Genomic DNA, 26,265 nt, shown 5'->3' with positions numbered 1-26,265 from the left:
CCCGTCCGCAGGTCCCGTGCGGCCGCCGTACCTGACGACGTCGACGACTGGCTGGTGGCGTCGAAGCCGCTGTCGCGCTGGGGCGCGGCGCGGCCGCGCGGCTGGGCGGCGGCGGCTGGCGGCGGCGGCGACTCGCGGTCCTCCGGCTCGGCGGCCGGCGCCGCGCCCGGGATCAGCTCGTCTGCCAACGGCCGGGCCCACACCGGTCAGCCGCGCGCGCGCCCCGTCACAGCGCCATCAGGCACGCATCACGCATACATGTGCCAGCGCGCATCAAGCGCGGCCACCCGGTGAACACAGGACGCCATACCATAGCAGGCGAGGCGAACTCATGGCACGCCTTCACCCACCAACGTCGCTCTGGCACGGCTTCCGTGATCTTCAACCCCTCCCTGCCGGCCCCACTCTCTCCCTGCCAGCACGCGTACCCCTCCCGAGACCCGCCCTTCTGTACTCCACCATGACCAGCTTCTCCCCGAGCCAACCGCCGCTGACCGACTCTTACCTCTCTTGCGCTGTCTCTCACACTCCTCCCCCCAGACAATATTCGTGCTCGAAACCCCCGCCCATCCTCGTCCTCGTCTCTGACCGCAACAGCCCCCCCCCCCCCCCCCCCCCAGTCCTCGCCATCGGCCAGCCAGCTCACCCTCGTCGCCGCTCTCGTCCTCGTCCTTCGCCTGACGCGTCTGCGACTGGCGCTTCTTCTTCTTCTTGTCGCGCTTCTTGGCGGCCAGACACTGGCGCTGCTTTTGGATGGCGTCCTCCTGCGCCAGCTCCTCCAGCAGCGAGGTGGCGTTGCGGTTGGCCTCTGCCGCCTGCCGCTCCTTCGCCACGCGGATTATGTCCACGCACGCCTGGCACTTCTTGGCCAGCTCCTGTGATGGCACAGGGCACACGCTGTCACCACATCAAACGCATGGCTCTTGGCGAGGCATGGGGGAGGGGGGCCTCGCACACGCCAGGCACACGATCGTCGTGGCGGCGGGGAGTGGGGGGGGGGGGGAGGGGGGGGGGCGTTAAAAGGGTCCGACACGGACGGAGGAGAACAGGAAACCCACCCATAACTGCGCCCTTTTTAATATCTTCTAGATACAGCGGGAGGAGTTTCGCAAGCGTGATGCCCGCTATGAGGCCTCTTCGCCGAGTGCAACACGTCCCCAACGAACCAAACCAAATAACAAATACTGAACGACCTCGCAACTACGCACTTCAACAGTTGCATCATTTTCCAACTTGACCATCTATCTGCACGGCCGACGCGCCGCTCCTCGAGCTCGCCCGCTCACAGGCTTCCGAGATGGCCGGCCAGCCGGTGCCGGCAGCGAGACAGCGGCGTCCACTTATCACCTTGTCGCTGACCATCTGGAGAAGCGCGTCAGCTCGTGGTCCGACGGGAACGGGGAGACGTGCTTCACCATCCACTTGACCACCTTGATATGGCCGCGCCTGTACGCGGCCATCAGGCAGGAACACCTGGCGGCAGCGGCGGCGGCGGCGTGAAGGTCGGACCTACGATCTTAGTGACAGTTTCTCTCCGACATGAGTAACATCTTCTACAGTTCCTCTCCGACATGAGTAACATCTTCTACAGTTCCTCTCCGACATGAACAACATCTTCATTCACCGTAGTTAGGGCGATGAACAAAAACAAACGGCAGCGCTCGGCATCAGTTCGACATGGAACAGTATGCTTTTCATGTGTATCTTCTTCGTTAATTAAGAATGCCCCACCCCCCCCCCCACTTCCGATGGACCCACGAGTCGTTCGCAAAATATGTCTGGTGCGTAAAGAAGCCTGACCGGGGGTGGCCTAGTCAGCGTTCGAAGGGTGCCGCGTCTCGCGGCCAGGCTGGTGAGTGGGGTCCGCCGCGGCGGGCACGTCTCTCTGGCTGAGGAAACACTCGTCTAGCGTAGCTGATCTCGCTGATCGCGCGCACCACCGGGACTTCCTGAAGGTGTACAGGGCGCTGCACGTTCCCCCAACCCTCCAGCGTTTTGCGTGCTCCGTTCGTGACGCGTGTGCTCCATTCATGACGCGCGCCGAGACCTGCCACCGTTTAAGGTCGGGCTGTTTAGAGCGGTGTCGGCTCGCTACATCTGCCGCTCGTCCGACTGACCCCCACCCAGCCGCATTTTCCCTGCCAAGCTCTCGCCGCCTGGAACCTGCTGACGCGGCGGTAGTCCTCGCCACTCCCCCCCCCCCCCCCCCACGCCGGGATCGTGACCGTTTTAAATCGCCGATTCATTGACTGGAAACTGTTTCGTTTATGCGTGTATCTGGATCTCTCCCCGTGTGGCTGTTATTTCTCTTGCACTCATCAGCGCAGAACCACCACCACGTGGATGCGCCTCCCAATAAATACATATCAATGTAAAAACTGTAGGTCATGTTGATAACGACTCGTCTTGGGGGAGGGGTAACAATGCCGACGACGAGGGGCTAGCGACTTTCGCGCCCAGGCGGAGAGGCCCGGGGAGGGGGGGGGGGGGGTCCGAACCGGCGGGCCAATCGGATGCACCATCACCAGTCGCGACGCAACCCTGACCAGTGCTTCCCCTTCAGCACGCACGCCTGAACCCCGGAGCCGGCACACCACCGAGGGGCGACCCCGCCGCCCTCCAGTCGTCGGCCGCGGCGCCAGCGGGCCGCGCCACCCACCTTGCGGTTGTCCTGAGCGTCAATGTTGGCGCCGGCCGTGTACAGCAGTTGCACGACGTCCAGGTGGCCGCCGTTGGCCGCCAGCCACAGCGGCGTGTTGCCCTTCTTGTTGCGCACCTCCGCCTGCGCCCCCCTGCACGGCACGGCAGCGGCGGGGGAGCCGGTCAGGAGCGGCGCTCATGTCAAGGGTCGGGTCGCGGGCCACGGGTCACGGGTCACAGGTCACGGGTCGGAGCCCCACCGTCGGTTGAGTGGCGCACAGCCCGGGCCACCAGCCGGGCGGAGCAACACCGCGCACAATACACCGGCTCCGCTCGGCGGCCGGCCGGGGATACTGGCATACCACTGACGGCGTCACCTCACGCCTGGCGGGGGCACCGAGCCGCGACAGCCCGCTCCCGCCACAGAGCAGCTGGCCGAACGCCATGCACCGATGAGCGGCACCTCTCGCGAGGCCATCCGACCCCCGACCACTCGGCCGCCCCGGCCACAGGCACACCGCTCGCGCCCCTCCCGCTCGCGCGCCGACAGACTCACCGCGTGACGAGCAGCTCGACGAACTTGTAGTGTCCCTTGTCGGCGGCGATCGTGAGCGCTGTGTCGCGGCTGCTGGGCACCGGCGCCGCGTTCACGTCGGCGTACTTGTCCAGTAGGACGCGGCCCACCTCCACGTAGCCGCCGCTCGCCGCCTCCATCAGCGGCGTGAGGCCGGTCTGCGGCGACGGCCGGTCAGTGCCGAGGCACCAGGGGATGACGGGCCGGCGCACGACGACAGGGCGGTTCGGGGACATGTGGACGTGGGGCTCGGGGCCGCCCGGACGTGGGACGTCTGAACGTGGGACGCTTGGACGTGGGACGGGACAGGCCGGCGGGGGGTGTTGCGGGCGGCGCCAGAGCGCCCCAACGAAGCGCTAGAAATCAGCTGGGGTAGGCGGCGGCGTCCGTGCACCGATCGTGCTTCCTCAGACATGAATACCAACGTCAATCATTTCCTGGCTGAATTATGCGCCCCTTGCTGCTGTGCGCCAATTAATAAGCACGAGCGCCGGGCAAGTGCCCATGTAGAGAAACGGTCCTGCGCGCCGCGTCCACCGTCTTCCATTTAAACCAAACACGGCACGGCGAAGCCCGTCGACACAGCAGCCCGTGGTCAGCCGATCCGCGCCGCGCTCTCTCGCCACCAAGCAGTTCACGCGGACCCTCCGCGCTCACTTCCGAGCGCCAGCGCTCCTGTGCGCCGCACGCCGCCCAGCCCGTGATCACGTGTCCCCTTCACCGCACCCCCCGCCCCTCCCCCTCCAGGGCGGACGTTACCTTGGCGCGGTGCTCGACGTAGGCGCGCCGGTCCACCAGCAGCTGCACCACCTCGTGCCGGCCTTGGAAGCAGGCCAGCGTCAGCGCCGTGTTGCGGTTCGTCTCGATCTGGGCGTTGATGTCGCTGCCCATCTCCAGCAGCAGCCTGTGGCCAGGGCGACGGCCGTCGCGTCAGAGCGCCGCTCGGCCGGCGCGTCCTGGCCGCTCGGACGCCGGGCGCGGCTGGAGCCGGCCGCATGCGAGGGACGCCCGGGCGTGCTGGACACTGGGCTCCGTGAGTCGCAAACTCACCGTTCACCACGCCCGGTCGGCACTCGTCCAAATCCAGTCAACACATCATGCCGCGTAGAGCTCTTGGCAGCAGAAATAATGCGCGTACAAGTGATGACCGTACAAGTTTTTTGCGGTGGAAGTAATGACGTAATCACAGCATCGGATTCTTGCAGTAGCACACGGAACGGGTATAAGCATTTGTAGCACAAGTGTTGTCTAATGCCGCGTACAGGTACTGGCAGCAGGGATCAAGCCGCAGCAGTCTATGGTCGGCTGGAGTTAAAACAGCCGCACCGGTGCGGCGGAGCCGGCCGGCCGAGTCGGCAGCGCCTGCTCACTTGACAGCCGCCGTATGCCCGTTCATGGCAGCCAGCATGAGCGGCGAGATGCCCAGCTTGCTGCCCGTCCTGCTGTTAATCTCGGCGCCATTCTGCAGCAGCAGCTTGATGATGTTGACGTAGCCGCCGGAGGCCGCCAGCGACAGCGGCGTGTAGTCGGACACGTTGCGGTGCTCCTTGTTGCCGCCGCTGCCGGACGGACCGGACGGCAGGCGGTGAGACACCGCATCGGCGCACACACTAGCATCACATACCGGCTAGCGCCGTCACAGCACGAACACTCAAACACAGGAGCACAAGCGCTCGGTCACGCGTATCAATCTACATCTCTGGCTGTGCATGGCGGACACACGCGGAGAGAGGCCGGCACTGGACCGGCCACGCCTCTCCCGGCTTTTTACCAGCAGGTGTGCACTGTCCACCCACCGGCCGCGCTCGCCCCGTCCCCGCCCGAACTCTGTCAGCGTCTCCCGGAGCCTCGTGCCTCTCCTCCCGCCCCGCCCCGACACCTCCCACGCCCGCTGTCCGCCCTCCGGTCCAGGACCAGAGAGCTCACTCACTGCCTAAGCAGGATATCGACCACCTCGTAGCGCCCGCCGGAGCAGGCGAGCGAGAGCGGCGTGTCCTTGGTGCGCTCCGACTGCGCCTCGATGTCGGCCTTGTTGGCCAGAAGGATCTCCACCACGCCCGCGTGGCCGGCCGTCGCCGCCAGGATCAGCGGCGTGAAGCCCTTCTTGTCGCGGTGCTCTGCCGGCGTCGGAGCGCCGCGTCAGGCGCCGGTGCCCGCCGCACCAATCCACACACTGCGCGCCGATTCACCGGCCGGGCTCGGGCCGCCCCCAACGCACCGCCAGGCGACGCCCGACGCGCCGTCGCCGGCGCCATTCATCAGCGCTGGCGCTGACGAGATCAAACGAACAACCGGCCTACCGGCACTCCGCCGCACGACACAACAGAATACTCGCGGAGGTGAAACACAACGCATATATATATATATATATATATATATATATATATATATATATATATAGCACTCCTCTGCATGGCACATACAGCAAAAGTCGCGCTAGCGATACATTACAAATCAATACAAAGAGCCTGCCAGCGCCAGAGCGGAGGCGCTCCAGCCGAGGCCGGCGAGAGCGCGCGGCCGCGCGCCGCCGTACCGATGTGGGCGCCGCGTTTGAGCAGCAGCTGCACGAGCTCCTCGTGTCCGCCGGCGCAGGCCAGCGTCAGCGCCGTGTCGTGGTTGCTCTCCGTCTCCGAGTTGAGCTGGTCGGCCGTGGCTTGGCCCGGGTACGGCGCGCCGCCCACCGCCGACACCGGCACGCCGCCTGCCGGGCCGACAGGGCGCCAGCGTCACCGTCGACATCAGGTTACGTCAGGTCACATCAGGTCACACCGCAGCGACGCTTCGCCGACAGGGGCGGCCCTCCGCGCCGTGCACACACCACAGAGTCGCCTCCTCTCCCCTCCCTCGTGCAGGTGCCCGACGTAACCGGTCAGACGCGGGCAGCGCGCTCCCACGCGGGGCGCGGCAGCACCGGGCACGCGCGTGTCCGCGTCACGACCCCCGGCCAGTGCGGTGCGGCCGTCACGGCGCGTCCCGTCCGTCCAATGGTGCCCGGCTGAGGGCGGCCGCTCACCGGCCGGGGTTCGGGTCGCACCGACAGTTCGCAACACGTTCGGTCCTCACGAAACCTCGCGCGAGGAAGCCAGCGGGCCGGCGGCGCTGGTCGGCAGTGACGGGCGGGTCGCGCCGGCCAGCGCCGCTGGTCGGCAGTGACGGGTCGCGCCGGCCAGCCTGCCGCTCCCCGGAGCCGGCGATGGGGGCGGGAACCGCGCGGCGGCAGGGAAGGGATGGCGCAGAGCTGCGGAGATCAGGGTGATTTGGGGGTGTAACGGCTAACATGTAGGGTAATTCAGCGACGAAATTTCTCCCCTCCTCTCGATCGAATTCCGAGCTAGGAGTGGGAGACGGGGGGGGGGGGGGGGGGGGCGAGTGGCAGCGACAGCTCGGCGACCGCGGGAGAAAATGGAAAGACAGCTGGAGAAGAGGCACGAGAGAAGAGGACCCGAAAATGCAAGGAGAGAGGCAACAGGAGACAGATCTAGAGGGGATGAGGACCGAGGGAGAGAGCGGAAGCAAAGGGCAGATGCATATTCAAGGTGAGGGGGCCAGCAAGATGACACGCACCAGGAGGCGGAGGGGGCCGCGGAGACTCCGACAAAGGACGGGCATGAGGCGGAGGAGACTCCGACAGCGGGCGGGTATGAGGCGGAGGAGACTCCGACAGGGGGCGGGATGAGACGGAAGAGACTCCGACAGCGGGCGGGTATGAGACGGAAGAGACTCCGACAGCGGGCGGGTATGAGACGGAAGAGACTCCGACAGCGGGCGGGTATGAGACGGAAGAGACTCCGACAGCGGGCGGGCATGAGGCGGAGGAGGCGCCGATAGCGGGCGGGCATGAGGCGGAGGAGGCGCCGATAGCGGGCGGCCGCGAGGCGCAGGGGAGTGCGGAGCGGGAGGGCGGGCAGGCTCACCGGGGTAGGCGGGCGCCGGCGGCTGCTGGCCGGCGGGCGCCGGCGCGCCGTACGCCAGGTTGAGCGGCGGCTGGCAGTTGTGCAGCCCGGTCAGGCCGTGCAGGGTGCCCAGCTGGTAGCCGCGGGACCAGTCCGCCGCTGGGGGACAGGCACAGGCACAGGCGGCCGCCGGTCAGCCGGCGCCGGCCGCCCACCCACCCACGCACCCGCGCCGCACCATCACACCACACGCTGTCAGGGCGCCGCCGCCGTCGCTTCGCCGGCACGCCGGCCGCCGGGCGAGTGCCGAACGCCACGGGGGCAGCGCCTCGCCCGCTCCGCCGGCGCGGCCCGCCAGCGCTGCGGGCCGCGCAGGCCCGCCACACCGCCGCGCGCCCCCCGCAGCGGCGCCTCCGCACACAGCCGGCAGCACACGGGCCGCGCAGGCCCGTCACACACCGCCGCGCGCCCCCGCAGCGGCGCCTCCGCACACAGCCGGCAGCACACGGGCCGCTGTTTCACTGCCGGCGCGGCGGCCGCACCACCCCGCCGCCGCCACGCTCCCCGTGCCCGGCACGTACCTTGTTCGGCGGTGAGCTCGGCTTGGTCGGTCGGGCCCGGCCGGTACAGCGTGTCGTTCAGAGTGCGCGCCGGCGCCGCCACCTGCCCAGTCGAGGTCCGCACGTCAGCGCGCAGCAGGGCGCGGCCAGGCCGGCATCTGCACCCGCCCACGCCATGAGACGGCGCGCCGACAAACGAGCAGCACAGCCCGCGCCGTCTCCATCCCGCAGAATGAGACACACCCATGTAATCTTATGGCTGTCACCCGGCTGGCGATGCCGTCTGGGCGCTGTGGAGGACGCCGACGCTAACCGAACTCGCCGTACAGAGCCCGCGGACACGAGCGGCGGCCAGTGCGCCGATGAGGACCACACACACGCGGCACCCCGCTGACAGACGGCACGCACACCGGACAGAGCGCAGCTGCCGCCTGGTGACGTCACTGGGGACTCGGCGCGCCTCCCCACCGGTGCTGTGGTCCTGACCTGAACACGCCTGGCCCGGCGGCCGGTGACGGGTCCTGACCCCCTCCCCGCCCCCACCCAGTGTGACAACCAGAGGACCTCTGACCGAATCCGTCCCAGGAGAACAGTCGGCCACCCCATGACATGCTAGCCTGTCCTGTCGCCGGCCCCGGCTCCAGTGCCGGCTCTGGCCCCGGCCCCGGCCCCGGCCCCGGCCCCGGCCCCGGCCCTGGCTCTGGCCCCGGTCCGGGCCCCGCAGACACGCACCATAAGGCCGGTGTTGGTCTGGATGTGGGCGGCCACGTCGTCGGCGGCTAGCGGCGGCCCGAAGGCGGCGGCGCCCGGCTCGGCCGACACCAGCAGGGCGTGCGGCTGTACCTGGCCACACACCGGGGCACGTCAGGCCACGTCAACAGCACACGCTAGTCCGGCTTAGCCGGGCCGGAGGAGCCCGCACACAAGCCGTCACACAGCGACACGGAGACGGCGCCAGGGAGACGGGGCGGGACCGGACGGAGCGTCAGCACGCTCTCCAGAGCTGACGTCACCACCGTCACAGGCGAGTGGGCTGCTCTCCGGACGCAGTACGTCCCGCTCTGGTTTGGTCCCCTCACAGCGATCCCCGCGACTGAGAACCTCCCGGTCGCCCCAAAAGTGTGGGTTTCTCCAGTCACGCGATGGATTCCATCACATGACCATACTGCCCCCGACTGATCCTGTGCCTGGCAATGTAATGCTCTCGAAGCGACGCGTCCACCCGCTGTCAGGTGACTGATGACACCTCCCTCCCCCTGCCTCAGAGGATCGGCCGTCGAGCCCTGACACCCAGACCGAGCGCAACTCCCACACTCCCGCGACCGTGACCTCTCCCCCTTCCCGCCGCTCTTCAGACCTGGGCCGCCGGCTGGCCGCGGTTGTTGGGCTTCTTCTTGACCTTCTTGTCGACGCCCGCGGCGGCGGCGGCGGCAGCAGCGGCGGCGGCGGCGGCAGCGGCGGCCGAGGCGGCGGCGGCCGGCGGCGCCAGCTCCAGCGGCAGCTGCTGGCCGGTCGCCAGGTCGAGCGGCAGCGCGCCGGCGCCGGGCGGCACCAGCTGGCCGGGCGGCGCCAGCTCCAGCGGCAGCGCGCCGGCCGCCAGCTGCGTCGGCGTCAGCTCCAGCGGCAGGCCGGCGGCGTTGGCCGCCAGCTGGCCGGGCGTCAGCTCCAGCGGCAGGCCGGCCACGTACTGGCCCTGCATCGCTGCGGCGGCGGCGGACGGCACACGGTCAGCGGCGGCGGGGGCACGGACTCGGACCCAGTCGCGGCCGGCGGCCGGCGACATGGGACCGCCAGAGGCGTGACGGCGGGGCCGGCCGGCGACGCCAGACTACACAGACGCCCCGCATACAGGCCATCGGCGCGCCACAGCTGGCGACACGTATCAGTGCAGCGACGTTGAATGAGCCGCGCTCTGCTCGGACGCTCACCCGTGCCTGCGCGGGGCAAATCCACAACGACGTCGGCCCACTTATCACGGCTGTGGTCTCCCTCAGTACAATCAAAGGCAGACGCATCCATACTGAGGTGTATGTACCACACATGTACGTCACACGCTGCTGTGAGTGTGCCGCCGGTGACCGCCGACCTCGCCCCGCAGCGCCTGCTGCGGCTGTAGCAGCGGCGCATACAAGTGGAAGCGTCTGCGTCTCCACCCACATGATCGTGATCTGCCGCGCCGGCGCTGTCCGGCCCGGCCTCGGCACTCTGTCCGCCCGCCCGCACGCGCGCGACTCACTGAGCTGGCTCTGAAGCAGCTGCAGCTGCTGCGGCTGCAGGCCGAGGTGGGCCTGGTAGGCGGCGGCCGCCTGCAGCTGCTGGTACTGCCGCTGGATGCCGCTGGGCGGCGCCACCTGCAGCCCTGCGCACACACCGGGTCCGGTTACCCGCCCCGGCACCTGCTGATCACACGCCGAGAGACGGGGCAACATCAAACGACGCCGCGCGGCCGCGCCCCTCGGCGCTCACAACGGCGAGAACGCTGACAGTGGGGATGATGATGATGATGATGACAAGACTCGTGAGATGAATATGATTGTTCAGGTGATGATGGCAAGACTCTAATTATGGCGCCGCGCGAATGACGCTGTGATGGCGATGGCCGGGAGGACCAGACATCGTGACAATGGAGAACACCAGGTCAATCCGCGGGCATCGGGCATGGCAAGGCGGACGTAGGGCAGGCCACTGGAACGCGCTCACGCACCGCGGACATGCGCCATCTGACGCAGAACAGACCCCCTCCCCCCCCCCCCCGCGGACAAACGACGGTGAGGTCCCACCACCACCTCTATCCTGCGTCGAGTTCCCCGCCCGGCCCAATATCGGGTCTTCAACGCAACGTCCGCCGACACGCCCCGAACGTACGCCAGGTATTAATGTCATGCGCCAGTGTTGCCACGGAGCCAGGGCGCCAGTCAGCTACCTTACGCCACTCACCGGCTCCCTGGTACCCCTCTCACGCAGCGCCTGACTTCCCGCAAAACACGCTGCCACGACCCGCCCGCCGTGTCCGTTACCACACGCCTGCGCAGCCTGCAGCTCACGCTGCAAGGGCCGCCACACTCCCGTCGATGTGCGCCTGAGGGACGCCTTACTGACACGTGCCGCCCAGAGACCACGCTCGGGCCGTCCGCCCGCCCCGTCTGACGTCACCGGCTGGGGCCAGTCCTACTGCCGGCCGCCGCCACCGAAGCCGTGTCAGTCGCGCACCCTTCCCATGAGTTCGTTCTCCTCCCATGGATCGTTGTTATGACTGCCGCAAGCCTCAGGTCAGCGCTGTCCCGTGCCCGCCGACCACCGGGGGCCCGCTCTCCCACTGGGACCACCCGTCCCTCCCGGCTCCGTACCCGGCCACCGTAAAGCTCCTTCAGCTCCAGCCCCCGACAACCGCCCGCCTCTGGACGCCCACGCAGCCCAGCTGCCGCTCCGCTTCGCAGTCACGGCCGGCCTGCTGCTCCTCTAGCACAGTGCACCACCAAGCCCATTTCCCCCTGTCACGGCCTGTGAAATCCTGGAGCCCGGTGCCGGCCGGCCCTTCCTACGGGGCGCGCGAGGCGTCGCCGCCGCCACCGTACCCTGCGTGTTGAGTCCGGTGAACCGGAGGCCGGCGGCCGTGCAGGCCACCTGGGCGGCCTCGGCGTCGGCGGCCGCGGCCGCAGCCGAGGCCGGGGCCGGCGGGCGGCCGCGGCACGGCGAGCAGCTGCCCTCGCGCCGCTTGACGCCCTGCGCGGCCGCCGACGCCGCTGCCGACGGCCGGTCCTTGGGCGGCGCCGCGGCCGCCGCCGCCGACGGCGACGGCTCGCCGGCCTGGCGCGACCGCTTGGCGCCTGCTGCCGGGCAAGGTATGGCGGTTATTCGCCGAAGCTCGGCCCAGGCGCCGGTTCGAATCTCGCGGCACGAAACTTTCGCTCAACCGGCTTGCACACCTTTCCAGCACGCCCATGGCCTCAGCGCTCAGTCAGTCACTACCTCAGCGATCTACAGCACGCCGAATGGCTCAGTGACGTCATCTACTCGACATATCCGACAAATCACTGCAGCGATGCTGTGACTGGCCGACCATGGGGCGGGGCTCCGCCGCCGTCCGGCCGGCGGCCGCGCCCGGAGCGTCTGCAGCGCCGCCGGCCGACCGCGCGTCAGAAGACCGGGCCGGAGCGGGCCGGCCAGGCACGTACCAGCCGTGTCCTCTTCGGAGGGCGGCGGTGGTGGCGGCGGCGGCGGAGGCGGCTCGTCCCGGCTGGGCGGCGGCGGCAGGTGCGGCGTGTGCAGCAGCTGGTGCTCCACCTGCGCGCCCCGTCACGGTCACGGTCACGGTCACGGTCACCGTCACCGTCAAGGTCACGGTCTCAAAGCATGCCGTCGCGGTCATTCTCGCCGCGCTGCGTCCCGTCAGGGTGTGTTTGGCTTTCGTCTTCCTAAATCGTCAAACATGGCGTCATAAGACGGGCGCACGGGCCAGGCGACCTGCGAATCGGTTCACTGCGGCGGACTAGGTCAGGGAGTAATGAAGCCGGTGCGGAGCACCCACGTGGCCGTCACGGACAAACGCAAAACAGAGTGGCGTGACTCGCAACGGCTATGGCACAACGCTGGCGGCGACGACGCGCCATTTTCCGCTACACGTCATTTCATCCATATTCCATCGCTCGCTTAACACGTCCCAAAGCCTCCCAGCTTCTTATGAACAGCCCCACTGATTTCTGGCATTGTATTCTGCATGCTATACCACCACAGGGGCGTGGGCAGGAGCCGCCGTCCAAGACCGACTGGCACGCACCTGCTGCTGGAACTGCTTGATCTGCTGCTGCAGCTGCTTGCGCTGCTGCAGCAGCTGGATCTGCTGGCGCTGGTGGAACTGCTGGCCGGCCGCCGAGCCGCCTGCCTTCGTCTCCAGCTGTCGGCGAGCGGGCCGGTCCGTCTCAGACACACGCCCCGATACGCTCGAGGCCCGCTTCAGACATCGTTAGGACGTGCCGCCGGCGAGACCCGACCTGCGCCCAGCCACGCCCATCGACGGCACACCGCTGCTCGACACCGGCCGAACGCTGGCCGCCCGCCTCCGAGCCGTCTCTGGCCGTCGCCGCCCGGCAGAACAGCGCCAGCACCGTCACCGTCACCGTCACCACAGTTGACGTGACCAATCTGCCACCTGGGCCGCCCCCGCACCCCGAGCGACGCGCGCCCGACCACTGACCTGCCGCTGCGCCATGACCGTCTGCTCCAGCTGCTGCAGGGCGGCCACGTTCTGCTGCAGCTCGGCCAGCTGCTGCTGGTTGGCCGCCAGCTGGGCGGCGCTGGTCAGCTGGTTGGCCGGCGGCGGCGCGGCCGGCGACGCCGCCTTGCCCGCCGGCGGCGCGCCCGCCTGCCGGAGCGGCACACGGCACGGCATTAGACGCGCGGCGGACCCCCGACAGCCCGACCACGGACGGGCCGGTGGCAACAGGCAGGCCGCGCACCAGCCACAGCAGCGCCACACACAGCCACAGGCGGGCGGCTCGACTTCCGAGCAGCGCCGCCGCCCGCACAGCTCTGCACGCGGTCCTGACCGTGCGCCAGACGTCAACCAGCGGGCCGACCGATCTCTGCGGCGGGGTCCGGCCGCGACGGCCTCTGACGGCGCCCACCCACCAGCCGGTCTAGAAAGCACGCGCCCCGAGGCGCACGCGTACCTGCCGCGGGGCCTTCTTCTGCTCCTTCTTGCTGACCGGCTTGGCCTTGGGTCTTTGGTCGGGCGGCGCCGGCGCCGCCGGCGACGGGTTGGACACGATCACCGACTCCCGGCTCTGCGGCGGACGCGCGGTGACGGCCGGTCAGCACCGAGCGCCGCGCCTGGCGACGGGACCGAGCGGGCGCGCGGCCGACGGCAGACGGCCGAGGGCGCCGACCGCAGCAGGGCGCGCGACGGACAGGACGCCGAGCGAACACCGGACGCGCACAGCAACAGCGGAGCGAAGGCTGACAGCTCGGAACGGAGTCAGAAGATAACGTCCTTCAGTAAAGCACTGGTGAAACAGCTCAAATAACATGCACTACTTGTCACAAATTCACCACATGGAGTCAGCACGCTGCTCAGGCGACCCGCCTCCCCACCGCTGGAGGCAGAGAGCGTGCCGGGCGCGCAGCCTGGGGGAGGGCCCCACTGTCCCCACAGAGCGGCGGCAGCGCGTGCACGCGATGCTCACCTGCGGCAGAGCGGCGGCTGAGAGAGCGGCGGCCGCCTCAGCCGGCGCGCCCGCCGCCTCCACCAGACCGGGCAGGCCCTGGAAGCGGCGCAAGTCCTCCGGCATGCGCGACGCCAGCGTCTTGGTCAAGTTCGTCAGCTTCTCGATCTCCTCGCCCTCCTGCCAGCGCGCGAGGACCGTCATCACAGGCGCTACGACCCGCAGCGGCGGCGCCAAACCACGACATCACGTCTAAAAGGTCCACAACCGTGATACACCGTGTCATGAGGACGTACCGCGCGCGATTTAGACACACCATCGCAACACAAGCCCAGCGTACGCGGAGACCATGGACGCATTCCTTCCAAGCAACTGCACCAACGGGCCCAGCCGATCTCCGTGGATGGAGGCCAGCAACGGAGTCCGATCCGCTCGTCCCGCAGCCGCAGCCGGGGCCGGGAACGGGAATGGGAACGGGAACGGGAACGGGAACGGGAACGGGAACGGGAACGGGGCCGGGGCCGGGGCCGGGGCCGGGGCCGGGGCCGGGAACAAGAACGGTAACGGGAACGGGAACGGAAACGGAAACGGGAACGAGAACGGGAACAGGGCCGGTGCCGGGAACAAGAACGGTAACGGGAACAGGAACGGGGCCGGGAACAAGAACGGTAAGGGGAACGGGAACGGGAACGGGAACGGGAACGGAGCCGGGGCCGGGGCCGGGGCCGGGGCCGGGGCCGGGGCCGCACCTGATCGCTGACGTCCGGCCGTCGGAGCATCTCGCTGAGGTACTGCTCGAGCCGGTCGGAGGTGGCGCGCCCCAGGCCGGCCTCGTCGCCGTCCAGCGCCAGCAGGCTCGACTCGAGCAGGTCGGCCGACGAGACGCAGCAGGCGGCCGGCGCGCCCAGCACCGGCGACGACGGCGTGTACGGCGGCGTCTCCATCTGGCGCCAGCGCCGCCCGGGGCACGTGTCAGCGAGCGGGTGGCCGGGGGCGGCGAGGGGACGCGGCGCCGGGAGCGGGGAGGGGAGGGCACACCAGCGCCGGGCAGAGTGGCACCGCCACTGCTCGCGCCACACCCGAGGCGTGGCAGTTGTCACTTGCGAGGTCCGAACGGTCGCATGGTTGGGACATGAAGGTCGGCGACAAAATGGATCTGCCGTCAGGACAGGCCGCACGGACTGAGACAGACCAGTTTCCGGGCAGAAGTCATGGACCCGGCAGCACGGGAGAACACCCCGGCCAAATGGAGTCTCGGCGGGCGGCTGACGGAGCAGGACACGGCCGCGGTGACGGGGAGGGCGCGACGCCGCTGGTCCAGGACACGGCTACAGCCAGGACACGGCCGCGGTGATGGGGAGGGCGCGACGCCGCTGGTCCAGGACACGGCTACAGCCAGGACACGGCCGCGGTGACGGGGAGGGCGCGACGCCGCTGGTCCAGGACACGGCTACAGCCAGGACACGGCCTCGGTGATGGGGAGGGCGCGACGCCGCTGGTCCAGGACACGGCTACAGCCAGGACACAGCCCCGGTAACGGTGAGGGCAAGGCGCCACTCGTCCAGAGCACGGCTCCAGCCAGGACACGGCCGGCGGCCGGCACGGCAGCCGACGCCAGCACACATCGGACCCGAACGGTGGACTCCGCCGTGCCCTTGCACATCGGAAGCCATTCCCGGGACATGACGTAACGGCGGCCAATGACTCACCCAATCCCTTCCTGAGGCACAGTACGAGGCTCACGGCCTCGTCAACAATCAACAGCGGCCAGAAAAGCAGAGCAGCGCACTGAGACAGCTCCCGCCCATCTCCGCACCTGCCCGCCTGAGAACCCCGCCCGTCGCCCGGCCCGCCTCACGGGGTGGGCGACGAGCCCCCAGCGCCGTCCTACCGTGTAGATGTCGGCGTCGGCGTCGGCGGGCCCGGCCGAGCGCGAGCGTCGCCGCTGGCAGGCCGGCTTGGCGGCCGCGCCGGCCGGCTGCTCGGTGCCAGTGCCGGCGCCGGCGCTGGCACCGGCGCCGGCACCGGCCGGCGGCGGCAACAGGTCCAACGCCACGGCCGCGCCGTCCCCTGCCGGGTCAGAGCCAGGTCAGCGGGAGGGTCGCCGGCCGGTGCGGCCCCAGGACGCCGCCCGCGCTCACTTCACCATACAGATGGGACAAGGGTTGGCGTAACGGGCTTACCCACACTCAAGGTTGCAATCACACTCAAGACTTCCGAGCAACCCGCTCTAGCACGTGCATGGAAAAGTGTTGGAAAACACCCCGGCTAGCCGCGACGCCGCAACTGACCCAGCCGGTCTGTTTACACTCCGAGTCACGAACAGTCACGCCCGAGACGCCGAGTACGGCGGCCCGTGACCCTCACCTGGGTAAGGAGCAGCAGCGGCAGCAGCGGCGGCAGCGGCGGCGGCGGCCGCCGCCGAGCCGGGCAGCGCCAGCTCGGCCGGCGCCGTGGCGGCGGCCAGGCGTGCCACCGTCTCGGCCTCGGCCGACTCGAACGCGCCCGCCATCTGCCGCAAGTCAAGTCAAGTCAAGTCAAGTCAGCCGCGAACTCCGCACAGCTTGGGGCGGCCGGAAGAGAATGGTACCTTTTTTTATAAATTTATCCGAATTGTTGGCACGGGTGACTTCGGGTTCAGAGTACCTGCTAAGCATAGCTTGTAGCGTGCACCCCGAACCCACCACCCAAGTCATGCCGTCCAGTTCAACGGATAATTTTGCCTCCGCCCTCTTGCCAGACAGGAACGCGGAGGGTTTTACGTGCCGCACATTGCGGCGGCACGGCCTCCCCGGGTCTGGGTTGATCCTCGTTGGCCAGCTGCCGGCTGACCTTTCCATTTCAGTCTGATCAAATGACATAGCATATAGCGTAGCAATGATATGATAAGACATAGCACAGCATACACGTGACATAGCATAAGATCATGAAGTGACATATGGGTCATGGGCTCCGCTCATACGTGTACAGATGGCGCCCGAGACTGGCAAAACACACAAAGAACGGCAGGCCAGCCCTTCCAACCACGCGGCCTGCCACGCCAGGGCGAGAGATCTCTGCTTCGAACACCACGGAGCCACTGCCACGCTTCAGCGACAGCCCACCGAGATCGAGCGCGCAGGGGACGCCTCCCCGCGCTCTCCAGCTGGCTGGCCGCGGCCCTGCCTCCCCGTACTGCCCGGGCGGCTGCCGTCAGCCTCCCCGCGCTCTCCAGCTGGCTGGCCGCGGCCCTGCCTCCCCCGTACTGCCCGGGCGGCTGCTGTCAGCCTCCCCGCGCTCTCCAGCTGGCTGGCCGCGGCCCTGCCTCCCCGTACTGCCCGGGTGGCTGCCGTCAGCCTCCCCGCGCTCTCCAGCTGGCTGGCCGCGGCCCTGCCTCCCCCGTACTGCCCGGGCGGCTGCCGTCAGCCTCCCCGCGCTCTCCAGCTGGCTGGCCGCGGCCCTGCCTCCCCGTACTGCCCGGGTGGCTGCCGTCAGCCTCCCCGCGCTCTCCAGCTGGCTGGCCGCGGCCCTGCCTCCCCCGTACTGCCCGGGCGGCTGCCGTCAGCCTCCCCGCGCTCTCCAGCTGGCTGGCCGCGGCCCTGCCTCCCCGTACTGCCCGGGTGGCTGCCGTCAGCCTCCCCGCGCTCTCCAGCTGGCTGGCCGCGGCCCTGCCTCCCCCGTACTGCCCGGGCGGCTGCCGTCAGCCTCCCCGCGCTCTCCAGCTGGCTGGCCGCGGCCCTGCCTCCCCGTACTGCCCGGGTGGCTGCCGTCAGCCTCCCCGCGCTCTCCAGCTGGCTGGCCGCGGCCCTGCCTCCCCCGTACTGCCCGGGCGGCTGCCGTCAGCCTCCCCGCGCTCTCCAGCTGGCTGGCCGCGGCCCTGCCTCCCCGTACTGCCCGGGCGGCTGCCGTCAGCCTCCCCGCGCTCTCCAGCTGGCTGGCCGCGGCCCTGCCTCCCCGTACTGCCCGGGCGGCTGCCGTCAGCCTCCCCGCGCTCTCCAGCTGGCTGGCCGCGGCCCCTCCTCCCCCGTACTGCCCGGGCGGCTGCCGTCAGCCTCCCCGCGCTCTCCAGCTGGCTGGCCGCGGCCCCACCTCCCCCGTACTGCCCGGGCGGCTGCCGTCAGCCTCCCCGCGCTCTCCAGCTGGCTGGCCGCGGCCCTGCCTCCCCCATACTGCCCGGGCGGCTGCCGTCAGCCTCCCCGCGCTCTCCAGCTGGCTGGCCGCGGCCCCACCTCCCCCGTACTGCCCGGGCGGCTGCCGTCAGCCTCCCCGCGCTCTCCAGCTGGCTGGCCGCGGCCCCACCTCCCCCGTACTGCCCGGGCGGCTGCCGTCAGCCTCCCCGCGCTCTCCAGCTGGCTGGCCGCGGCCCTGCCTCCCCGTACTGCCCGGGCGGATGCCGTCAGCCTCCCCGCGCTCTCCAGCTGGCTGGCCGCGGCCCTGCCTCCCCGTACTGCCCGGGCGGCTGCCGTCAGCCTCACCGCGCTCTCCAGCTGGCTGGCCGCGGCCCTGCCTCCCCGTACTGCCCGGGCGGCTGCCGTCAGCCTCACCGCGCTCTCCAGCTGGCTGGCCGCGGCCCCACCTCCCCCGTACTGCCCGGGCGGCTGCCGTCAGCCTCCCCGCGCTCTCCAGCTGGCTGGCCGCGGTCCTGCCTCCCCCATACTGCCCGGGTGGCCGCCGTCAGCCTCCCCGCGCTCTCCAGCTGGCTGGCCGCGGTCCTGCCTCCCCCGTACTGCCCGGGCGGCTGCCGTCAGCCTCCCCGGCGCCGGCCTGGCCCGGACGCGCGCCACCTCACCTGCGCCTCCGTCAGCGGCTGGATGTCCGGGTAGTCCATCAGCAGCTCCACCACCTGCGTGTGGCCGTTCTTGGCGGCCTCCATCAGCATGGTGGAGTTGTCCTGGCGGGACGGCGGCCGCGGCACACAGTTAGCCCCGCGCGCCTCACTCCCGGGTCAAGGTCACGGTCAAGGTCACGGCGTCCGTCAGGCCACAGCAGCGGCGGCGTGACCTGGACGGGCGGGTCTCACGCGGTCGTCAATGCCGAGCCCGCACGCCAAACCGCGGCACCGGCGGCACGCCTGACGCCGTACACGACAGCCTGCAGCGGCCCTACAGTCGCGCGAGTTCACAGGCCCGACGGCCAAACCCCCGGACATCAGTACACCGACAGCGCCTGCCGAGGCGCCCACATCCGACGTCCAACAGCGCCGCACGCGCCCCCGGACCCGCCAGCTCCGTCTGCCGCCCCCCGCCCTCCGCCCAGCGCCGGCGCGCCCCGGCCGGACCCACCTTGAGTATGTGGTGCGGGTTGGCGCCGTGCTGCAGCAGCACCTTGACCACGTGCAGGTGGCCGCCGTGGCAGGCCAGGCTGAGCGCCGTGTGGTCGTTGTTGGCCGTGGTGCGGTTGACATCGGCCAGCCGGCTCAGCAGGAAGGTGACCGTGCAGAGGTGGCCGGCGCGCGACGCCTTCATCAGCGCCGTCCGGCCGCCCTCCGCCGCGTGCTCCTGGCGACAGGCGGCGCGCGGGTCAGCGCGGCGCCACGGTGCCGGCCACCGGCGCCACCGCCGGCCGCAGGGGCCTCGGGACGCCCGCGCCGCCGGCGCAGCACACGGACCCCGGAGCGGCCGCCGAGCAGGCGGCGCGGCTGCCTGTGACCGTGTTCGGTGTCCCGCGCCCGTCAACAACCGGAGGTGGAGGAGACGACCATCCAACCTGTCTTCAGTGGGGCCTTCGGTGATTGCACGGTGTAAACAACGCCACAAGCATACAGCTGCCGGCCCGTAACGCCACCCACAACATGACCGCCAGCCGCCAGCTGCCGACAGACCAGGTCAGCTGTTCTGACAGATGGGCGGCCGTGCGGTCCCGACTGCCTGCCAGCCGGCCGGCCGGCCGGCGGCGACACGCGAGAGCGACCGCTGGGCCTGCGCCGGTGGAGGACGGCCGGCAGCAGCCGGGGTCACAGCGCAGCACAGACCAGCCACAGGCAGAGGCACGCACGGCAACACACCGCCGACCAACGCGCCATCGGTGCACAGACAGGAGCACAGGAACAGCCCGACGACCGAGCGGAGACCCGACAGGAGGTGCGGCGCCGACGGCGGCCGCTCGGTACTGACCAGGGCGGCGCCCCGCTCCAGCAGCACCTCGGCCACGGCCGTGTGGCCGTTCTCGCAGGCGTACGTCAGCGCCGTGTCGCCGCCCGTCTGCGTCACCGCGTTCACGTTGGCACCCCGCTCCATCAGATACCTGGCCGAGACAGCGACGGCGGCGTCAGGCGCTGCCGCTTCACATCGGGGCGTCACAGAAGCACGAGGCACCGTCACCGAGCTCCCCGGCGTTATCACGCCCGTCAGCGCCAGCGACGTCACGTCACGGAAGCACGAGGCACCGTCACCGAGCTCCCCGGCGTTATCACGCCCGTCAGCGCCAGCGACGTCACGTCACGGAAGCACGAGGCGCCGTCACCGAGCTCCCCGGCGTTATCACGCCCGTCAGCGGCAGCGACGTCACGTCACAGCAGGCATCCAGTCAGCATCACTGACCACTGACCGCCGTATACGGCGAGCCACGTGAGGCGTGCCCCCCCCCCCCCCCCCCAAACCACAGCAGACCGGGTAACTTCGGCGGCGCTCTGACAATGACAGAACCACGGGCACGGCTCGCACGTGGGAGGGCGACTGATAACGCAGTGAATGTTGTCAAATGAACACCAGAGTGAAGCAATGAATGAATGAATGGATGGATGAATCGAGGAATCAATGTATGGATGGCTGATTGCATGAGTGTCGAATAGATCAATTTCAGAGTGAATGAATGAATGAATGAATGAATGAATGAATGAATGAAAGTTCGGCGGAGTACGTCCCGGCTGTCCCGGAGTCGTCTCTGCGTCTGGGCTGTCAGTGCGCGCGTGATGACCAGCCGGCCGGTGCCGTGGCCAGGGGCCGGCCACTCACTTGACGAGCTCGAGGTGGCCCTCCTGGGCGGCCTCCATCAGCGGCGTGCTCGCACCCAGCTCCACGTCGGCCCCCGCCTGCCGGACAGCGGCACACAGCGGCGGTTAGCAGGGTCAGCGGGGTCAGCGGCCCTCCAGCGGCGGTCACCACACGGAACGGTACTGTCGGGGAGACACTGCCGTCCGCCGAGGCGCCTCTCCAAGACCGGCGGGGTGACCGGCCGTGCACGCGTGCACTAATTACAGCTTCAAATTGACCGAAAACGCCACACAGCAGACAAGGCGCCCCACAAACAGCTGACCGCCACGGACAGGAACACAGACGATATGCCAACGCTCCGCATCAACGTAGCACAGAGCAGTTCGGCAAACTCTCAACCCAAAACCGGCCGGGACGAACAGTGCACCCGGCCAGCCCTGACCAGTGAGGCAGACATCAGCAGACGGGGCCCCGGATCCCGCCCGTCCCCCAGCACACCCGGCCAGCCCTGACCGGCGGAGCAGACCTCAGCAGACGGGGCCCCGGATCCCGCCCGTCCCCCAGCACACCCGGCCAGCCCTGACCGGCGGCGCAGACCTCGGCAGACGGGGCCCCGGATCCCGCCCGTCCCCCAGGCTCACCTGGATGAGGAAGTCGGCCACCTCGACGAATCCACCGCAGCAGGCGAGCGTCAGCGCCGTCTCCTGCGTCTCCTCCGTGATGGCGTTGATGTTGGCCTCCTGCGAGAGCAGCAGCGCCACCATCTCCTCGTGGCCCTCCCTGTCGGGTGGCCAGCGGCCGTCAGGCGGTGCGGGGGCGGCAGACAATCATCCGGGCGGAGGCGGGGGACAGCCACCGGCGCCGCCGCGCCATGATCGCGCCGGCGCCGACAGGCCCGCTCAGAGGCAAGGCAAACCAGCATTAATCAACACAGTCCGTCGACCTGGAAGTGCTGGGCACCACGACAGGCGAAACGCTCAGAGCAGACGCGTCGGCAGGCACGCTCACTACCGCACAAAAAGCAGCAGCGGAGCAAGCCAGCGTATCACCGACCGCATAATCGCCCGAACGACGGAGACGTGGTCAGACCTTGCCCCGTCCGCAAATCCCCGCAGGCGCCACCACTGACCACCACCACAGACTGCTCGAGCACCGTCCGGGCGGCGCCACTATCCTGTCCCACGCCGCCCAGCGGCGCGGTCACCCCGACACCCCGCCCGGCCCCGACCGGCCTCTCACCTGGCGGCCTCCATCAGCGGCGTGTAGCCCTCGTCGTTGACCTCCTCGATGTTGGCGCCGCGGTCCAGCAGCAGCAGCGCCAGCTCCACGTGGCCGCCGCAGGCCGCCAGCGTCAGCGGCGACTCGAAGCTGTCGGCCGGCATGTTCACCTGAGGGAGGCGGGAGGCGGGCGACGGTCAGAGCCGCGCCGCGACAGAGCGCGTTAGGGGCTGGCGCCGCGGGCTGAAGGGCCGCAGCGGACGCCCCGCGGACAGACGTCACATCTGGCGCCACCTGTCGATGACGCTGCACAGTGCTCCCGCACATCGCCCCGCACCACCCAGCTCCACTCAGCCCTGCGCTTCCACAAGCGTCGGCCGGCCGCCCGCCCGCCCGTCGGCTGCTCCACCCACACCCTCCCACTCCAGCCCACCACCTGCCTGCCCCAACACTCACACTCGGTTCAGCCAGTCCAGCACCTTCACCAGCGTCCGCCGCCCGCCCGCCCACCCACCCGCAGACTCTTTCAACTCCTCCACGCACACCCTCTCGCTCCAGCCTGCCGCGTCCCAGCGCGGTGCCGCCGTCACGCCGCGTGGCGTGCCGCGCGGCCGGCGGTGCTGCCGGCTCACCTGAGCGCCGGAGTCGAGCAGGAGCCGCGCCACTTCCACGTGGCCGTCCATGCTGGCTTCCATGAGGGCGGTGTGCATCTCTTCCGTCTTGTGCTCCTGGTCGGCGCCCGCCTCCAGCAGGAAGCGCACCATGGCCAGGTGGCCCTTGTAGCAGGCCAGCGTCAGCGCAGACTCCTGCCGGTGGCGGGTCAGGCGGCGGGTCAGGCGGCGGGTCAGGCGGCGGGTCAGGCGGCGGGTCAGGCGGCGGGTCAGGCGGCGGGCCACGGCACTAACCGGTTGCTGTTAATAACACGCCGACCGCATGGACCCGGACTCGACGAACTACCGAGCTCTTCCGGTTTCATTTGGCTCGGCAGGAAGGTTCGCCAGGAATGTCGTGTAAAAGCAGCACGATCGACTTCGGATCAACAAGAGTACGGAGGACAGCCAGCTACCAGAACAACGCCACAGCTGTTGCTGCCTAAGACAAATGGCTATTAGAACATCGACGCAGCAGCCAGAAGGGCCAGCCCCGTCAGCGGCGCGCACCCGACCCATGACCGCCGACGACCACGCCCACCTTGAACTCGTTGGAGTGGGTGTTGATGCCGGCGCCGTGGTCCAGCAGGATCTGCGGCAGCACGAGCGGCGCGTCAGCAGAGCGCTCATCAGACGGCGGGCGCGCCGCGCCGGTGGCCACAAGTCGCCTGTCGTTTGCACGGCCGCAAAACACAGCTGGACGCCCTCGTCTGACGGCTGCCGTCAAACGCAACGCCAGGACGGGACTGGGCTTCAAGCCGCCGCTTAAATGTGCCCATCCCGCGCCCGGGTCCGGATGGCGTCCGGCGAGTGGGCTTCATACGCGACGCTGATACTAACACACTTAACGTAACATATAGCGCTAACGCACACCACCCCCTCCAGAGCGCACACACATGTTTACCTAATCATACACACATACACACACGCACATTATATTCCCAAATTCTAGCGCACATACTAGGATGTGGACGCAATCACGATGCAAGTGATAAATGTACCCCCAGCGCCGCGCCAAAGTGGGGCTCATCCCCCCCCCCCCCCCCCCCCTCCAACCCCGGGCACCAGCGGAGACCACCACAGGCCCCCGTCCTCCAGCGCTGCGCTCACCCCGACCGCACGCAGACGCCGCGTGCCCCGCCGCGCTCACCTGCGCCACGTCCACGTGGCCGGCCGAGGCGGCCTCCATCAGAGGCGTGTGGCCGTTCTCGTTGGCGTCCTCGATGTTGGCGCCGGCCTGCAGCAGGGCGCGCACCACCTCCACGTGGCCGCCGGAACACGCGTACATCAGCGGGGTGTTGCCTGTCGGGACACGACACGACGTCACACACGGGGCGCCAGCCACGGTGGGGGACCAGCCAGGTGGGGCCGCCCAGACCGTCAGGCACTGGTCGCCGCGTCTCCAGACGGTCAGGTCGGTGGCACGTCTCAGCGCGCCGGCGAAGTCAGACCGTGTTATGGTCAACTACTGCTCGGAGCTGCTCTGGGCGCTGCTTTCAGCGCAGCGACCAAGTGCATGCCATGGTTGCATGCCGCTAATGGCAGTGGCCGCCGCCCGGGCTGCTGCATTCCGTCACAGCTGCTGTTAGGTCGGGTTATGTTCAGCTACTGGCGGCAGCCGGCCCGGCCGCTGCGTTTCAGTGCGGTGACAAAGTCGCTGAGCAGCCACTGTGCTGTTATGTGCAGCTACTGACCGGAGCTGCTCTGGGCGTTGACGTCGGCCTTGTGTTTGATGAGCAGCCGGACCACTTCGACATGGCCGGCGGTGGCCGCCTCCATGAGGGGCGTACAGTCGCCCTTCATGCCGCGGTCCTCCACGTTGGCACGCATGGCCAGCAGCACCTGCACACACACACACACACCCAATGAACTGTCGCCGCGGTAAGCGGACGTCGCTGGCCGGGGACAGGGGCAGGGGCAGGGGCAGGGGCAGGGGCGGGGCGGAGCGAGGGCGGGGCACGGGGCGGGGGATGGTCGGCGGGCAGCGGCTCCAGTGCACTTGGCACACAATTTGGATTAGTCAGCGGGCGCTGAACGGCTCCCACCCGCCGCTGGCCGACGCCCTTCACACGTCCATGGCTCCGAGCGGCGTCCTGCGAAGGTATCCGCCGACCTCGCCCCTCCACATCTCACGGCTCCCAGTCTGAACCTTCCCCGAGCCCAAGATCACCAGACCCCCCCCCCCCCCCCTTCCCTCCCTCCCTCTCTTCCCTCGCCCACCGCCCGGCAACGGCGTGCGCTAAAATTAGCCACGCAGCGCAGACGCGGCCTGACGGACGGCTGAGCCGGAGGCGGCGGCCGGCGGCCGCCCTCGGCCGGGGCGCACCTGAGCGAGCTCGTAGTAGCCCGAGTGGCAGGCGAGCGCCAGCAGCGACTCGCCCTTCTCGGTCGTCTCGTTGACGGACGAGCCCTCGTCCAGCAGGCGGCGGACGACCGGCACGTTCCCGTGCTGACACGCGTCCACGAGCGACGGCCTGCGCGCACAAGGCGTCCAACGGGCGTCAGGCGAGGGTGGGACGGGTGTCAAACGAAGGTGGGACGGGCGTCAAGCCGGTGTTGGAGGGGTGTCCTGCGAGCGTCAGACGAGTGCGGGATGGGCGTCAGGCGGGTGTGGACGGGCGTCACACCGGTATAAGTGGGTGTCCTGCGGCCGTCGGACGGCTGTAGGACGGGTGTGGGACGGGTGTGGGACGGGCGTCACGCCGGTGTTAGAGGGGCGTCAGACGGGTGTGAATGGGCGTTACGCCGGTGTCAGAGGGGGTCCAGCGGGCGTCAGACGGGCGTAGACGGGCGTCACATTGGTATTGGAGGGTGTCCTACGACCATCGGGTAGACTCTATACAGCGTAAAAAGATGAGATGGATGTCCAAATGTCAAGCAGTCCCTCAGCGGATGTCAAACGAGAGTCAAACAAACCGGCGACAGTAATGAGAACCGTCACCCGGGACTCCCAACAGCGTGATTGCGACACTCACCGTGCCCAAACAACACGCGGTTGTTTGAACAGCTTGCACAGCAACACAGTGTATAAGGTTCATTCAAAGCATGCAAGCAAACACTTGCATATCGGGCACACCACATAACGAATGTCCACATAACAAGTGTTTTCCACTCACCGGACTCACGAGTGCGGGCTCTCGGGGAGCCGGGGGAGCACGCCAGCAAAATATACGGCGCGACAAGGTTCGGCGCTGATTACGAGGTAACGAGACGTCGGTTTTAATAGCTCATACCGTGGATGGCTGCCTGCGACAGAATGCTGTCTGAAATCTGAGCCAGACGAGTGGACCATTCACGGAATGCTTCCGTACCACCAACCCCGCACGTCGAATCCCACCAATCGCAGCCGCGCTCCATGCTTCACCAGCCATCGAACGCGATCCCGCAACAGCACAACAAAGACAGCGCGGCCGGCCGGCCGGCCGGCACATCGGGGGCGATCCGTGCCCGGGGCAAAAACCGGGCCGGCTCCACTGCGCGGCGGCGCGCCTCTCTGGCCGGCACGGGGTTTTGCGGCCTGCTGATTCAGGCTGGACGCGCGCGGCCTCCGTGACCACGCGGCCCGCCTCTTTGTCGACTCTCGCCGCACGACCGCCGCAGCCGGGCCGCCGCCGCCGCCGCCGCCGCCGCCGTGCGCACGCACGCCGTGATAAGC

At 69.1% G+C, this 26,265-nt stretch overlaps 1 protein-coding gene across 1 annotated transcript in view; it reads right to left on the bottom strand.

Annotated features, from left to right (window-relative positions):
• The window catches only part of LOC119114878 (ankyrin repeat and KH domain-containing protein 1), a 40,953-nt gene that overhangs the window by 201 nt on the left and 14,487 nt on the right, over positions 1-26,265 (bottom strand). Inside the window, exons 4-34 of the mRNA XM_037238942.1 lie at positions 24,937-25,084; positions 24,305-24,452; positions 23,761-23,912; positions 23,152-23,202; positions 22,593-22,766; positions 21,982-22,130; positions 21,384-21,522; positions 20,764-20,840; positions 19,924-20,053; positions 19,093-19,308; positions 18,600-18,701; positions 16,242-16,343; positions 14,581-14,775; positions 13,907-14,011; positions 13,340-13,453; positions 10,688-10,715; positions 9,907-10,029; positions 9,359-9,371; positions 9,028-9,100; positions 8,403-8,513; positions 7,692-7,773; positions 7,132-7,269; positions 5,751-5,918; positions 5,145-5,331; positions 4,585-4,773; positions 3,974-4,118; positions 3,197-3,372; positions 2,658-2,792; positions 1,360-1,470; positions 647-897; positions 124-181 (exon numbers count right to left, since the gene is read on the bottom strand). Coding sequence (XP_037094837.1) covers positions 124-181; positions 647-897; positions 1,360-1,470; positions 2,658-2,792; positions 3,197-3,372; positions 3,974-4,118; positions 4,585-4,773; positions 5,145-5,331; positions 5,751-5,918; positions 7,132-7,269; positions 7,692-7,773; positions 8,403-8,513; positions 9,028-9,100; positions 9,359-9,371; positions 9,907-10,029; positions 10,688-10,715; positions 13,340-13,453; positions 13,907-14,011; positions 14,581-14,775; positions 16,242-16,343; positions 18,600-18,701; positions 19,093-19,308; positions 19,924-20,053; positions 20,764-20,840; positions 21,384-21,522; positions 21,982-22,130; positions 22,593-22,766; positions 23,152-23,202; positions 23,761-23,912; positions 24,305-24,452; positions 24,937-25,084 — 3,990 coding nt within the window. The remainder of the gene's footprint in view (positions 1-123; positions 182-646; positions 898-1,359; positions 1,471-2,657; positions 2,793-3,196; positions 3,373-3,973; positions 4,119-4,584; positions 4,774-5,144; positions 5,332-5,750; positions 5,919-7,131; positions 7,270-7,691; positions 7,774-8,402; positions 8,514-9,027; positions 9,101-9,358; positions 9,372-9,906; positions 10,030-10,687; positions 10,716-13,339; positions 13,454-13,906; positions 14,012-14,580; positions 14,776-16,241; positions 16,344-18,599; positions 18,702-19,092; positions 19,309-19,923; positions 20,054-20,763; positions 20,841-21,383; positions 21,523-21,981; positions 22,131-22,592; positions 22,767-23,151; positions 23,203-23,760; positions 23,913-24,304; positions 24,453-24,936; positions 25,085-26,265) is intronic.

Source organism: Pollicipes pollicipes, unplaced genomic scaffold (genome assembly GCF_011947565.3).
Source record: "Pollicipes pollicipes isolate AB1234 unplaced genomic scaffold, Ppol_2.1 Scaffold_1600;HRSCAF=1878_pilon_pilon_pilon, whole genome shotgun sequence".
Taxonomy (NCBI): Eukaryota; Metazoa; Arthropoda; class Thecostraca; order Pollicipedomorpha; family Pollicipedidae; genus Pollicipes; species Pollicipes pollicipes.
Note: the sequence above shows the minus strand (reverse complement) of the source record. Positions and strands in the feature narration are given on the sequence as shown.